Consider the following 16,604-nt stretch of genomic DNA (forward strand, 5'->3'; position numbering starts at 1 on the left):
TCTGCCCCACCTGATACAGGTTAAGTTCTTGTTAGCTCCTCCCTCAAGCGGAGATCAGTGTGTGTGTATATATATATATATATATATATATATATATATATATATATATATACATAATATATTTATTTACTGTTAAGACGAAAAGTCCTCTGCATGGTGAAGATGTGTACATCTGCCCTAAGTGTCCGACTATACTACTGTCTGAATCTCTTAAGCTGTTTTTTTTATTTGGCATAGGCAAAGAAGGATGATGTGTGTGTGCCATGACATAGGCCTGTCTCACAAATCGAGGTCTAGATAGACAAGGTGTGGCGCCCAATGTGCTACCCTTATATTGGTGGACGACTACTGCCTTCGCCAGGAGTTAAGCATCACATGCGTGCTGGTGGCAGCATACCGTGTAGTGATCAGGACCTGTTTACCCTGTGTTTCTGGAGTGAGGCGTACAGGCTCATCTTTTTACAAGTTGGTCTGCTGTGCTTACTTCACCTCTGGTAGATGTGGAGTGCTGCATAGTGCAGGAGTGTTGCCTCTATGCTGGATGTATGTGTGCCTGGGAAAGGTACAGTGTAGGGATACAGCAGTACTGTGCAGTGCATATGTGGATAGCACATATGTATGCCTGTGAGAAATACCTTACATGAGAAATGTTGTGATATGTGTGTGCAATGAAAGCATTTGGTGGGGTGTTTGTGTGCTTGCGTGAAGTATAATACATTAGCGGTAAAGTGTTGTGCAGCACGCACAGTGTTAAGTGCTGGTGGTGTGTGTGTTTTGTAAATAACAGTGCTTGCAGGCGGACTGTGTATGCTGAATACATGTGTACATGTAATTGTACAATGCATGGACTTACTAGTACTGAGCAGTAAGTGTGCTGTGAATGTGAAAATAACTGAATATGCCTGTGATGGCACATTCCATGAAGGACTCTGGATTCTATTTTGGGAAGGCCACTTGCCTAGTGGAGACATGAGGAGGAGATGAATCCCCATCCCTAAACAGATTTTGTATTGCTGCCTTCCTGTGATCTGGTTGGGACACCTTAGAGGGAAAAGGAATAGACTCTCTTTACACTTCAAGAGTCTGCTCTAAGATTCAGTGATTGATAACGAAACCTCAACACATTTCAGGAAGGGAGATTGGGTTGATAAGGGAATCAGAAAGAGTAGTGCTGGGGCTCTGGGATTAACTTTTTGATGCACTTGTCTGGTCACTCCCAAGAATTGTGTTGTTATACAGTCTTCTTCGGAATTTTACCTGCTGTGACAAACATCTTTCATGAGGAAAGAAATAAAATTGAGGTGTCCACTTTGAAAGAAGCAGAGCTCCAACATAGAACTTCGTAGATTCAGACCATAAATAAAATTTGGTGTCTGGTAAATGACTATAAGAAGGAGAAGTTGAGTTCCCAAAAATCTGCCAAGCAGCCATACAGGCTGTGTGAGAAGGGAAGCTCTGCAAGACTTCTGGCTATAATCCGGAATGGAGGGCAAAGCCTTCTACTCTTCTTGCTGGGTGAGTGGGCATCACCCAGGGAAACCAAGATCACCTGCCCTTGAGCACCAACACCTGCTTGCTTGCAGGACTACTGTGCTCTTTGAGGAAGAGGGGTTCTACATTCGGCTGTGCACCAATCGGGCCGTAGACGGTGTGCTGGAATGCTTTCGTCAACCCCTGTATGCGAGAAGAGTGCTGCCATAGACTAAGCCTAGTACCAAGCGCTGTGCGGAGGGCAACAAGCTGTCACAGTTTGTTGCGGTGACCCTGTATGCCAGAGGGGCCACCATTGAAGTACTTGTGACCTTTTTGCCATGACTCATGAGCGACATGGCAACCACCCTTCATTCCAGTAGGAGCTGTAATGGTGTGGAACATTGTACTTGAGGAGTCTACATTGTCTCCAGAAGGCACTGTGGCAACCCATTGTGTCAGGAAGGGCTGCGAGATCAAATCACCAAGAACTTCGGGCCGTCTCCTGGGACTGGAGTGAGGCTGCAAACAGCAGTTCTAGCTGCACGTGATACCTGCCCTAACTGACCCCGAGGACCAGGAAGATGCCGAAAAGGACAGCATGCCCTCGTGGGACTTCAGTCTGGAGCCAAAGAATTTAATTACTCCGCTCGGGAGATTTTGACCTACCACATCTATGCGTGCTGGAAGCTTCTTCAATCACGGAGGAGAGCTGGTCAAGTCACTGGAGAGTGAGCCTATGATGCCTGACAATGACGCCTGTACAGCAAGCAGCCAGACTTCTGTGCTCAGGGCACCGGCTGCAATGGCGTACACTTCTGTGCTGCAGAAACTGGTAAAACTTGAACTGGGCCTTTCGGCTTGTGGGATTCACTGGTGAATGGCTACAAAATCATGGACACTTTTGACTACAATCCTAAAGATTCAAAGGGAACTCTTGAGTACTGCCTCATAGTGTGCATTCCTTGGATGTGGTCACCAAGATTACGTGAAGGGGGTGAGATGGAGATTTGACTGACAACTACTAGAGCCCCAACCTCAAGGTGGTTTGTGTTGCTTCTGAATGTCGTATTCCTTTGCATTTGTAGAGTTAGACACAAAATACGACTTTTTCTTAAAAAAGCAAGTACTATGCTGGACACTGATTTAGTGTTTGCACGTTGTTAGGAGTCGTTTTCACTGACCTGTATCAACATTACGCCCCCCCTCCTTGCGCCCGCAAGAGAGGGAAGCCTTGACTGCTCCACCACCGCTACCACCGACAGTCCAGTGCAGTAAGGGTACTTGGCCCACTTAAGTGGGACCATAGTATGTTGGGCGCCCTGGGAACTTCATAAGTAAAAGGCCTCCACCACCACATTTGGGCCCAGTAAATCCTGCATGCCCTGTGGCACTCTAAAAGGGTTTCCTGATTTTTTTTTTTTTGTGGAAATTATATTTTTATTGCAGAGTAGTACAGTGTGATCTAATACGATCAATAGTCCAGCGTCCGGCATGTGAGACGCACATGTCCCTGAAAGTTGCAGCACACGGCTGTTGAGCCTACAACCCGGAGGTTGGGCGGCATGAGTCAGAAAAGTAGGTCAGCCCATATGCAATATAAATACAATTGTGATCAATCAACAAGAATTCTTTGTATCCACTTTTCTTTTTCTCCCTTCCCCCCCACCTACTAACTTTAGCCAATCGCTGGAAAGAATATTAGTTTATCTCTACAGCTACTACCCGGTCTCTTCACCCCTGCTGTACTATCGCCCTATCCTACTTCCTGTAAAGCTTACATTATTCATTCAACGCAATCATCATACAATCAAAAGAAACCTATATCATAGCATACTCCTACTTTCAGAAATGCTCCAGTTCCAATGGTCAGCCCTCCCCTCAACACCCTCCCCCTTTAATAAAATCGTTGGTGTGGGCACTGTCAGAATCTCACAACCTATCACAACAGTGCTCCAAAGGACTAGCAAAGCTATGTATCATATGTATCAATCACATGGATGTTGAGCGCTCATTCCTCCTCTTCTGTAGTTTGATAATCCCTCAAAGTCTGAACTAGGGCCTCCCATGATCTAGCCCCCTCTAGCCCGTTTTCATTACCTATGCGGGTAGCCTGTCTGATCCTCACTACACTTTCGCAGCCTGCCCACTTGGAAAATTCTCTTCGCCATCGCCCGCTCGAGGGTCCCTCTTTCGCCTTCCAATGCCAGATGATTTCACGTTTAGCCAATAAGAGCCCTAGATCAATACATTTGCTGGTTATCTTGGTCCTAGCTGTGTGTGGGAACCAGTGCAATAAACAGGTGGCCATATCCTATTTGAGTTGTCTGTCTGTGACTGCATTCAAAAGTTCCCCTATTTCCTCCCAGTAACCCTCCATTCGTGGGCATGACCATAGCATGTGGTCTAGCTCGACACCCTCCTCCTTACACCTGGGACATGCCGCGTTTTGGACCTGGAAATATTTCCGGATCTTGCCTGGGGTTAGATAGGCCCTGTGTAGGATGAAATATTGAATTTGTTGGAGCCTAGCGGTCCTATTACCCTTCCATGCCCTCTTGAGAATGTGGTCCCATGCATCTGGGATCGGGCGGCCTATGCTCTCTTCCCATTTCATTTTAAGAGCTGTCAATGGGCGCAAGCCCTCCTGCAGCAGTCGGGAGTGGAGGCACGTTACTGCTTTAAGAGTCCCTGCCGCCATCACGGCATACTGGCAAGCAAGTGTCAGCTCAGGTTCTGCTTTCCCCTTTTTCCAGTGCTTTTGAATTGCAGTTGTGACCGCTGCATGAATAAAAAAAAAAAACCCTCCGGAAGCCCATACATATCACGTAATTCAGGAAAGGGCATTAATTCTTCGTTCAGGTATAGGTCCCCCCACCATCTGTATGCCTAGCTGTTCCCAGTTTGCTAATGGAGTCCAGTCCCCCCCCATGCGGTAGTGCCCTCAACATGCCCAGCGGGATCTCCGGCGCATATGGGTGTGTGCCCCCCGCCTTACGTTGGGTTCTATTCCAGCAAAGCGCAGGGTCCGCTCCACCCCGGTCAGATCCTTCATATCAAGCTTTTGTTGCAGAACTATGTAGGCCAGGACGTGGCGCTGTATCCCCTGTCCCTGCCTGTCTTCCGGACTCCGATATTCTCATGCTATATTTTGTGTTAGGACCTGCAATTGTGCTGCCAGATATTAGAGCTCAAAATCGGGCACCGCCAACCCCCATCAAGCCTGGGTCTCATCAACGTCGTTGGTGCTATTCGCCTTCTACCGCTGCCCCAGATGAAGCCCACAGTCAGCTATCTCAAGTCTTTAAATATTCGCAGTGGGATCCAGATCGGCAAAGTACGGAAATAGTACAGTAGTCTGGGAAGTGCTACCATCTTGAGCAACGCTATTCTGCCCATTACCGAGAGGGGGAGCGTCAACCAGAACTCCATACAGCCCTTCAAGGCCCTTATACAGCCCTTCAAGGCCCTTATACAGCGACCTATATTGCCTTCCAACAGGTCCCTGTCGTTGTGGTAAATCCGAACCCCCAAGTAGGTGAGGCAAGTTGGTTCCCATTTGATCTCCCCCAGGGATGCAGGAGGAGGCAGACCCTGACGAGCCGGGAAGAGGCATGTCTTATTCCAGTTCACCTTGAGTCCGGAGACCGTCCCAAACCGGGACAGCAGGGACGTAGCCCCACGTAGATCAACTTCAGTATCCTGGAGGAAGAGAAGCAAATCGTCGGCGTACAACAAAATATAGTGTGAGCCATCTCGGTGCAGAAGCCCTCTATACAACAGTCCCGATCTCGCCTGGATCGCAAGAGGTTCTATCGCCAGTGCGAACAGCAGTGGCGACAACAAACAGCCCTGCCTCATCCCTCTCATGATTGGGTATTGGTCAGAGATCACCTCTCCTATTTTTACCCTGGCCATGGCCAAGGAGTACAACACCTTCGTCCACGGCACAAACCGGTCACCCAGTCCGAATCGGCTCAAGACTTTATGGAGGAAGGCCCATTCCAGGCTGTCAAACGCCTTTTCTATGTCCATAGAGAGGACCGCTGCGGAGCTCAGTTCCTCCTGATACTCCGCAATAACTCGTAAGAAGTGACGAATATTCAAGGCTGTGCACCGTGTGGGGATAAACCCTGCTTGGTCCGCGTGAACCAGTGACGTCATGTGCGGTATGAGTCGGATTGCCAATATCCGCTCAAGATTTTATAGTCCACTGTTAGCATGGATAATGGCTGATAGGAGGCCACGTCCATATCTGAACGTCCCGGTTTTAAGAGGGGGATGATCAGTGCTTCACGCATTGAGCATGGTAGCCGACCCTCCTTCCTCGCCTCCCAATATACCTCCAACAAGCGGGGAGCCAGTGCGTCAACGTACTGTGCGTAAAATTCGATGGGTAGCCCATCCGGACCCGGTGTCTTATTCCTTGCCATGTGTTTAATTGCACCGCGTATTTCAGCCAATGTGATGTCTTGGTCTTATAATTTAGCTTGCTCCCTATCTAGCTGTGGTAGCGGGGTTCTCTCTAAGTATTTCTCTATATCCGCCTCTGTTCCCACTCGTCTACTGCTATACAGGGATTTATAATAAGTAGCAAACTGAGATATCACTAGCGACTGCGAGTGAACCAGCAAGCCAGTGTCCAGCTCTATCCGCATAATCGGGCCAGTCCTCTGTACCAGATCAGCCAGTTTGGCCAACAGCGTGCCAACTTTATCCCCCTCCGCATGAACTTTCGCTAGATACCCTTTGTGGTCAAAACAACGTAGCCTCTCAGTCTCCGCCGCTAGTAGTTCCCTAGCTTCCACTAGCTGCCCCTGTAACGTCGGTTGTTCCGGTCTCCGTTGCTCCTGGTCCCATAGAACCCTCTCCGCATTTGCTACGTCCTCCAGCACCGTCTTCCTGGTCCCTGAATTTTTAGTGATGCAGATCCCTCTAATGACCACTTTACCACTTTAAAGGCATCCCACTCTACTGCTCTCGTGGTGGCCGTCCCTTGGTCCTCCTGAAAATAGCTATTGATACTTTCTCCCACCTCCGTTCGGAACACCTGGTCTTCCAAAGTATCAGGGCGCATGCGCCATGTTGGAACTGCCGATCTCGTTCTTTTCCAGTTGACCGACATCAACAGTGGGTTGTGATCAGAGATAGTTCTAGTGAGGTACTCGGTGTATGCCGCCACCTGAGCAATCGAATGGGAGCACAAGATGGCATCAATCCGGACATGAAGCTCATGTATAGAGGAAAAGAATGAATAATCCCTATCATTGGAATGCTGTGCTCGCCATACATCAATCAGCCCCCATGTGTCTTGCCAGTCAGATCTAGTTTTAGCCAGTTTCCGAGGCGGGGACAGCCGCCAGAGGAGGATGTGATCTATCCACGTCTACGTCTGCAATGGCATTAAAATCCCCCCCTATTACTGCCGGGCCAACCAGGTATGTCGCCAATGCGCCCGACAGGGTAGCCAAGAAACGAGCTTGTTCTACATTAGGGGCGTATACACTACATAGCACAATGTCCCTGCCATAAAGCCTACCCTCTACTGCTGCATATCTGCCCTCCTGATCTAGTATCTGCCTGGTGGCCTGAAAAGGGACTCCCGCCCTTATCCATATGAGCACCCCCCTAGCGAACGCAGAGTACGCTGTGCTGAAGACCTGACCCCTCCATCTACGCTGCAGCGTTTGGCCCTCTGCCCTAGTAAGATGTGTCTCCTGCAATAGGGCTATATGAATTCCCCCTCTCAGCAAATAGGCATGCACTTTATGGCGCCTAGTCATGGTATGCAAGCCTCTCGCATTCCACGTGATGCATTTCAAATCATGTAATGTCCCCATCACAATAACTTCGCATTCTCGCCCATTGCACAGCAGTTTTGCCCACACCAGCGTCAAACCCCCAAATAACAACACCCCCTGAACCCCCCCCTCAACCCTTCCCCCAGAACAGGACCCAATAGTAATCTATCAGCCCCCATCCAAACTTCACAACAACACACACAACACTATTCTGTGGTAGTCACCACAGTTAGCCTTAAGGGCAGTGGGAGTGCGACTTGGTCCAACAGGGAGCAGCGCCCGCCCAAGCCGCCCCGCTACAGACCCCAAAGAGTACCAGTTTGAGAATACGAGTGCTCAAGTGCCGCCAGGCTCAGGTATGCAAGTGAGCGGGTCATTGCGAACCCACAGCCCAGAGGATTCCAGTTCGCACGTTATTCGTCCAGCATTCCTTCCGCCGTACGTGGTGTGACCACAGGTCCTTTAGTGCTGTCTGATTCAGAATGTTCTGCCTCTGATCTCCGTTCTTCATCGTCCGAGTCTGTCCCTATCACTGATCCCGTTCTCTGCGATCCAGTGATTTCCGCTGTTGCAGCCAGTGCACCCTGCTTGTCCACCGCCATTTGGGCCAGCTGTTGTATCTGCAGATTCTTTGACAGTTTCCGTAATTGTTGAGACTTGCGCATCTGATAGGGCTTTGGTGGCGCAGCATGTCCTTGGGTCCGGCGGTCCGTGCCTGCTCTATACGTTTCGAACCACGTCCATGCCTCTTCAGGCGTTTGGAAGAAATGAGTTGTGCCATCCAGGATCACCCTCAGCTTCGCTGGGAATATCTGGGAATTTTGGATCCCTTCTTCTCGCAGTTCTTTTTTGATCGCCAGATAGGAGGCCCTGCGTCTCTGGACATCTTGGGTGTAATCCGGGAATATAGTAACTGTGGCGTTGTCGACCTTAAAGGGTCCCGCTGTGCGTGCCTTTTGGATCAGGATTTCCCTATCCTTGTAATGAAGCAGCTTAGCCACCACAGGTCGCGGAGGGCGGCCCGGCAACGGTGGGCCCGCTGGTACCCTATGTGCCCTCTCCAGCGTAAAGAAGGAAGTCAGTCCCTCCTGTGCAACCTCAGTTTTAAGCCAGTTCTCCAAGTATGCGATCATATCAGTTCCTTCCGTTTTTTCCGGCAGACCCACCATGCGTATATTATTGCGCTGGTTTCTACTGAGTCTTCCGCCTTCTTTTCCAGCACTTCAAGGCGTGCAAGAGCATCCCCTAGCCTGGCCCCTAGCCTGGCGTCCGTTGTAGTTTGTGCCGGCTTCAGTTCTTGGATAGCCAGTTCGTTTTCCCTCACCCTGTCCGCTAGTTTCGCGTGATCTGCGCGCAGGAACCCAAGCCCAGTCGCCATCTGCGCAATGTCTTGGTGAAGGGAGTCTTTAGTCGCAGCTATCGCCTCCAGTATCTTATCCAGGAGTTGGCGCAGCTCTATTCCCGTTAGCCCTTCCTCAAGTTCATTTTTCGCTCCTTGGGAGTCATCCTGTCCTGCAGCTTCCTCTTTCCTGCCCTTTGGTGTCATGGCTTATGGTGGTCGTCACACCTTCCAGTCTGTGCTTCACCATCTAGCAATCCCCCCTGAAGCTTCTTGAGCGCCCACAGACCGGGTACCGATCGTCCCGTAGGTACCAGGATCTATTGCTGCTTTTCCTGTTATGTTATTAGCTCTGTGGATGTGCGATGCACCCTGCGCTGCGCAGAAGGTTAGGCCCGGTCTTCCTCACTGTCCCATGGGCGCTGGGGCCTCCCTCGTGGTGTTCAGCACAGCAGGGCACTAGATTGCCCGCCCTTGCTAATGCTGAGCCCCTTAGCCGATCACCAGAAAAGCGGTAACTGTATTACAATGCAGCGCGGGCTTCTTCTTAGTGCTACCCATTGCTCGCTGTGGCTACAGGCCCCAGGGGTACACCCTTCTAGTTCGGAGGGTGCCGATGACCATCTACGGCTGCTCCGGTTCCTGCCCTCTCCAAGCCCGGGCCTGCTGCGACAATCCGGCTCAGCTGGTCTCGCGCCCCTATCCCCAGCTCATGCAAGGTCCAGACCTGCTTCCCGCCCCACTTCCTCAGTACCGGGCGCAGGCCCAGACCATCACACTTACCGGGGACCGCCACCTGGCTCCTCTCGCTGCCGCACACCTCCTCCGCCCGCCGGCGGAGCTCCGAATGCTCGATTGCGCTTCCAGAGGTATGCAGGGTCTCCAGGAGTTGTAGCTGGAGTCGCGCAGCTCTAGGGCGCTGTCCCGCTGATCCGCCGGTCTCTGTCCATTATCACCACAGCAACGGTCAGACACTCGGGTCGCACTGATGTACGGATTCTGCTCTCCTTTAATCTCGGGCTATGGGCTGGACTCTTGCCGGGTCACGGCCGCCATCTTGGATCCATCTCCGATACAGCGCCTCCCGGGGATGCAGCCGCCAGCACTCCTTGTCGATCCTCACTGCTGTTCACTCGTTCCGGCGGGTCCGCTGCCAATTTGGGGCCAATCGCCCTCGGGACACTCTGTCTGTCTGCCTGCGCGACCACTATAAAGCCGGTGCCGGTCCTCCTCCGCCACAGTCCTCGGCCGCCATCTTGTCGTCTCCCGCCAGTCGCCGATAGTGGTAAAATCCACGCCCAGGGCGCTGCAGGGCTGCAGGGTCCTCAGTTGTGGTCGGATTCTCACGACCTGACCTTCCGACACTCCACTCGTCAAACTCAGCCGGTTTCAGGAGTTTTAATCAGGATATTTTAGGGGTCGAGCGCGGAGCCGTCGGCTCACGCCGCCTCACCCATCGGCGCTCAAGCCACGCCCCCTCAAAGGGTTTCCTGATAGAGATATTTATTTATTTATTTAATATATATATTATGTCGATTCTGCCACAAGATCTTATAGTATCATGCATGCATGTCCATGCATAACCAGCCAGTGTAGATGAGGAAGCTGTAAAGCCTTGCTTTCTTTTTCATGGTGGATAAGTGTCCAGGGAATTTAGAAAACCCTTACATTTGCTTTCAAAAGTGCGTCTGATGTTGCTGTGACCAGCTCACTGATTTTACTGTGTCCAGGCAGGTTGTAAAGGAGCTGGCATATAAGTTTTAGGGGTGCAGAGAAAAATAATGAAGTGAAGAGTTAATGGGGGTTGAGGTTTCTTTGGTCTTGGAGGTAGTAAGGCCAAAAAGACTGATGAATAGTTACGTCTCCTGATTCCTGTGCATACAGTTAGTTTATGCAGTAGCCTATGATAAGCGCAATCATGTATTGAGAGGCAGGTTTCTGTGATTAAGAAGGTATCCAGTATGTGACTGATCTCTCTGACGATACATGCAGTGAAATTTCTTATATTTGTGGCAAAGAGCATGATGTATAGTATATATATGTTGTTGGCTTGAGAGTTGAATGAAAGTGGATGTTAAGATTATCAATGCATATTAGTGGGGACATTTGTGGAAACTCTGTGGTGATTGTAGATCAGCAGGCACATAGCTGTAGCCTAAGTGAGTTTTGGAGGTGGGGAGAGCAGAAGATTTGTTTTTTCTTCTTTATAGGATCAAATAGTTGTTACAACAAAAGTCACCTTTTGTCTTTATCCTAATTAAAGAAAGGAGAGAAATTTATTGAAGGACCACGGGTTTGCCAGCAACCTGATTTTAATATTTAAGGAGTCCTAACGATAGAAGTTGGTCCTCCTAGCGCCTGTTTCCCACCAATAATCAGGAAAATAGTCTTTATTTTTTTTTTTTAAAAAGGCCTGTCTCACACACACACACAGCTATTGTTGCAAGAAGGGCTCAATCCCACATATAGAGGGAACAGTTTAATCGTAGTCTCCAAGACTTGGAAGAGATCTGGATTTTGAAGATTAAAATGGTGTTCTGGTGTACCCAGAATGCTTTTACTCGTAGGGCACCCATGGCCATTTAAAAACATGATGCGCTGCATGGGGAGAATCTTGAAGCCAACATCCACAGGTCAACATGATTCAGCTGGTTAATTGTAGCCCAAGAGGTCACCCAGCTTTTATTTGGACCATACAGATGTTATGCTATTTTAATTTGTATCGCGCACAGATACTCACAAGTGTCCCGGCGCGTTCAGAGAGAGGCAGCCTTCAGAGAGTTAGGCAAAAAGACAGGTTTTTAAGTTCTTCTTGAAGATCAGTGGGTCCTGGATATTCCGAAGGGTGAGAGGGAGAACATTCCAGGCAACAGCAGTTTCTCGCTCTAAAGTGCTGCCTCCAAGCCTCTGACGTTGGAAGCAGTAGACCAGAGCGGGGCGCTGGGGCAGGGAGTGCAGATAACGCGCTGGGATGTAGAAAGCAAAGTGTTAAAGTAGATGGGACCATCCCCATGAAGAGTGCGATGGGCCATGACCAAGGATTTGAATTTAACCCGTTCAACCACCCAGAGTCAGTGCAGAGAGCGCAGGTGAGGTCTCATTCTAGTCCTGGCCGGAATTTCTAGAAGGAGTCTGACTGCCGCATTCTGGACCACCTGGAGTTTTCTCAGCCGGTAGCCCAGAATACCCACATACAGGGCATTAGCGTAGTCCAGTGGAAACAAAATAAGGGCGCAAATGACGGACTCCTTCGCCTTCCTAGGCAGGAGAGGGAGACATTTTCTCAAAGATTTCAAAAGACCAAAGCATGTCCCTGCAAGTTTGTTAATCTGTGTGACGAAGGAGAGATTTTCCTCTACCCACACCCCCAGGTTCTTCCCTGTAGAAGTGGGGCTGGGGAACTCTGGGGGGGGGAGGAGAGAGAGTATCTCTAAAGTTCGGAGGAAACTTTGCGTAGAAGAGAATCTCTGATCTTTCTTCATTGCACTTGAGTTGTGCAGCGGCTAGCCAACGAAAAATAGAGGACAGACAGTGTTGAGCAGTGGAGACCGAGTCCACATTCTTATCCCAAGTGAAGAGGAGTTGGGTGTCATCAGCGAAGGCCATGACCTTCGCCCCAGGGTCCTCTGCTAGGTACACCAGAGGTGTAAATAGATGTTAAAAAATAGGGGGCTAAGGGAGGAGCCCCAAGGTCCGCTGCTAGGTACACCAGAGGTGTAACATAGATGTTCAAAAGTAGGGGGGCTAAGGGAGGACCCCTGCGGAACTCCTGTGGTCACTACCTGGGAAGAAGAAGAGAACGGTGGAAGCTATATCTGTTGAACCCGCCCTTCCAAGAAGGATCTGAACCATCCCCACACCGCACCCGACACCCAATCTCTGTTAAACGCAATAGGAGGAGGGAGTGGGGGACAGTGTCGAACGCCTCCGGCAGGGCAAGCAAAATTAACAATGCTTTCCCGCCGGCGTCCAGGCACTCCCTAATTGACTCCTACACCTCCACCAGGGCAGACTCGGTGCTGTGGGAGGCTCTAAACCCTGACTGGGCTGGATGCAGGAGGTCCTCTCTCTCAACAAACTCTGTGAGTTGTCTGTTCACCACCTTCTCGCATACCTTGGCCAGCTCGGTAGCAGGGAGATGGGCCGGTAATTCGTTAGGATAAGTGGGTCGAGGAACGTCTTTTTTTTAAAAGAGGCAATATCTTGGCCTGTTTCCAGGCCTCTGGTACGCAGGCAGCCAAAAGCGACAGATTGATGATACCATTAACCTCGTTATTAATGGTCTCAGCAACAGCTGCGAACATTCTAGCCGGGCAGCGGACCGAGGGGGAGCCCCACTTCAGGCCCGTGAGAATTTTAAGGGACTCAGAAAGGTGCACAGGCTTGAAGATGTGCAATCAATCAATAAATCAATCAATCAGAGTACTTGCAAAGCGCGCTACTTACCCGTGAGGGTCCCAAGGCGCTGAGGGGAGGGGGGGGGGGGAGGGTGCTGCTACTGCTCGAAGAGCCAGGTCTTGAGGAGTCTTCTGAAGGCGAGTAGGTCTTGGGTCTGCCGTATGTGGGTAGGGGGGGTGTTCCAGGTCTTGGCGGCGAGGTAGGAGAAGGATCTGCCGCCGGAGGTCGTTCGCTGGATGCGGGGGACAGCGGCGAGGCTGGCGGAGCGGAGCTGGCGGGTGGGGGTGTGGAAGCTGAGTCTGCTGTTCAGTTAGGCTGGTCCGGCGTTGTGGAGTGCTTTGTGGGCGTGGGTGAGGAGCTTGAAGTTGATCCTCTTGTCAACGGGGAGCCAGTGTAGGTATCTCAGGTGGTGGGTGATGTGGCTGTGGCGGGGGACGTTGACTATCAGTCGGGCAGAAGCATTTTGGATGCGTTGTAGTCGTCGTAGGTGTTTGGCTGGGATTCCTGCGTAGAGTGCGTTGCCGTAGTCCAGTCTGCTGCTGACGAGGACCTGTGTCACCGTTCTTCTTGTTTCGGTCAGGATCCACTTGTAGATCCTGCGGAACATGCGGAGGGTGTTGTAGCAGCAGGAGTAGGAGACTGCGTTGACCTGCCTAGACATGGAGAGGGAGGAGTGGAGGGTGAATCCTAGATTGTGTGCATGGTCGGTGGGTGTTGGTGCTGTTCCCAGTGTGGTTGGCCACCAGGAATCGTCCCAGGCTGAGGTGGTGGGTCCGAGGATGAGGACCTCCGTCTTGGCCGAGTTCAGCTTCAGATGGCTGCTCCTCATCCAATCGGCGACAGCCTTCATTCCCTTTTGGAGGTTGGTTTTGGCGGTGTGCGGGTCCTTGGTGAGGGAGAGGATGAGCTGGGTGTTGTCAGCGTAGGAGATGATGTTGAGGTCGCGATGGCGGGCCACTTGTGCGAGGGGGGCCATGTAGACGTTGAACAGCGTTGGGCTGAGGGATGAGCCCTGGGGGACGCCACAGATGATGCCGGTGCCTTCGGATCGGACGGGTGGGAGGCGGACACTCGGGGTTCTGCCGGAGAGGAAGGAGGTGGTCCAGTTAAGAGCCTTCTCTTGGATTCCGGCTTCTAGGAGGCGTGTCTTTAGAATGCGATGGCTCACCGTGTCCAAGGCGGCTGACGGGTCCAGGAGGATGAGGGCTGATGTTTCGCCGTTGTCTAGTTGGCGCCTGATGTCGTCTGTGGCGGCGATGAGGGAATGATGCAGAGAATGATCTGGAACAGCAGGTGGTGATGCCGTAGCTGTCATAGTGTCCGTATTACAGGGTACAAACGCGGCCTGAATAGAGAGGATTCTATCCCATTAGAAATTGGAGAGGCTCTCACCCAGGTGTCTGTGGTTTTAAACTCCCTAGATAGGGCGTCAAGGGACGTGAAGCTCTGTACAATAGAAAAGATTTCTTTAGCTTTGTTTTTTGCTGATTCAATACGAGAGGCATAGAATTACCTTTTGGCCTGAATTATTGCATCATAGTAGATCCCTATAGGTAGTCTGATTGCTCTTCCTTTTTAATTTATATTAATGTTGTGGGTGTGCGCTACTTGCTCACTCCAGTCATACATTCACAGTTAGGGTGTCCTACGAGTAAAACCATTTTAGGTTCACCTGAAGGCTATTTTAATCTTAAAAACAAGATCCGTCTGTACCAGACATAGGACTCCTTGATGAAGCGTGCCACACATTTATGTGAGCGACTATTTATAAAATAAGGACCATTTTTCTGATTGTTAAGAAATAGTTGGTAAATGAGCAATTCCTATTGGTGTGACTTCTCTTTAAATATTCACCTTTTGTCTTCATCTGCTCAGTCATGCATACATCTCAGCAGAAGAATATTTGTTGGGAACCAGGATCTTGCCTTATTAGCTGATGGTAGGACGAAGGCTAGATATTTTGGGTAACTTAGCTACTGCAGCTGTGCTTCAATTAATCCTTTATGATGGGGTTGCAAAAAGTTGCCTAGTAACTCCTAATTTTTGTCGCTACATACTGCTCTCCCCAACACTTTTGTTTTAAGTGCTCTGAATTATTTATACTTTATGGATATCCATTGTGTTGTCATCTGGTGATTTTCTTTCTCCTAATCTAAAAATGTTACTGTTTTCACCCTTTTCAAAATCAGGACTGGCTTTTAAAAGGACATGGGGAATATAGAGAAATTTCTAGTGAGAAAGACTTTTTCCCTGAGGTGAAGGAGAGTAAAAATGTAATTTGCCATTTCTACAAAGATTCCACATTCAGGTAAATGGCATATTTTCAAAAAGCTGTTCTAATGTATTTCCTAAAAAGCATGCTATGATTCAATGTATACTATGACAAATCTAATTGAAGCAAGAAGTATGATTACCTACCTTGTACAGTTCTCCTTCTCTACTAAAATAAACTTGGGGAATCCTCTGCAAGGTTATTAGTTAAGTATGCATCCGAATGATTGTGAAATGTATGCCAGGCTGCTCTTCAGCACTGGGGTGATCTACTTTCTCCAAAATGTAGTCCCCTCTGCCTCGTTATGATTTATAGTTTAGAGCACCTTCATTATCACATCAAAGGGTGTGAATGGACCCCACCGTATGAGCTGTTCTGTATTTAGACTTGTAAGAGGGAATGTATGTTTTATTAGGAGAAAAGTGGCTGCAGACAAATAGATTATTTTATTTTGGGTCATATGGACTATTACATCCGGACATCTTGACATTGCAAAAGCAACAAGGTTTTTTCTCCAAACGCAGCAATGAATGTACTAAAAGTAGGCTACTTAAGCATCAGTGTATAAAAGATTCACAGGTGAAGAGCTCTGCTGAAAACACTCCGGCTGTGTCCGATCCTGTTCTGCCTGCCAAAGGGTAGATGGGGGTGTTAAACCAACCTAAGTGGTTGAGGTTTTTTGCTACAGGTGTCGTGGGGTTCATCTTACTATGGCTCTGTAAAGGGGGCCAAGTACAACCTTTTCTGTGCTGAACTCTTAGGGTAGAAAGGGCGAGCACCACAGGCTTCTCAGGAAAATAGTGTGGGAGGCTGAAAAAGTACTTGAATCACACTGCAGAGCATGGATAATCGCAAACTTTCTCTTGGGGGGGAAAAACTCCAGTCTGGTTTGTGGCCGAAAGCCGTACCGAAGGACCTGTGGGCAGGGATGGGGGTGAGGCTAGAGTAAAAACAAAATCACCACCTTTTCAAAACATTACTAGACAATGCTTTATTTCAAAAGCAGATGTAACTACAAAGCTACAAGGAGGACACTTTGATAATGCATTTTTATTATCAAACCATCCTCGCTGGATATTTCGGGGTTGCCGGGATGTAAATAAAATCAGGTGCATTTTAATAAAAGTTACACTATTTTATACTACTCAGTGTTAATATTACAGGAAATCTGTTCCCTATAAACCTCTTCCAAAAGAAACACAACACGCTTTGTAAACAGTTGTAATAATACAAGTACTTCACAGTGGCTCCCTGGGACATTACTCCAATACCATCAGTCATGAAATATAATGGGAACACCTTTTCTGTCGCCTGTGGGAACCAT

At 49.4% G+C, this 16,604-nt stretch overlaps 1 protein-coding gene across 1 annotated transcript in view; it reads left to right on the forward strand.

Moving 5' to 3' along the window:
- TXNDC9 (thioredoxin domain containing 9) overlaps positions 1-16,604 on the forward strand; it is a 90,773-nt gene that overhangs the window by 39,599 nt on the left and 34,570 nt on the right. Inside the window, exon 3 of the mRNA XM_086934730.1 lies at positions 15,198-15,316. Within this exon, the coding sequence (XP_086790856.1) occupies positions 15,198-15,316 (119 nt within the window). The remainder of the gene's footprint in view (positions 1-15,197; positions 15,317-16,604) is intronic.

Source organism: Lissotriton vulgaris, chromosome 8 (genome assembly GCF_964263255.1).
Source record: "Lissotriton vulgaris chromosome 8, aLisVul1.2, whole genome shotgun sequence".
Classification (NCBI taxonomy): Eukaryota; Metazoa; Chordata; class Amphibia; order Caudata; family Salamandridae; genus Lissotriton; species Lissotriton vulgaris.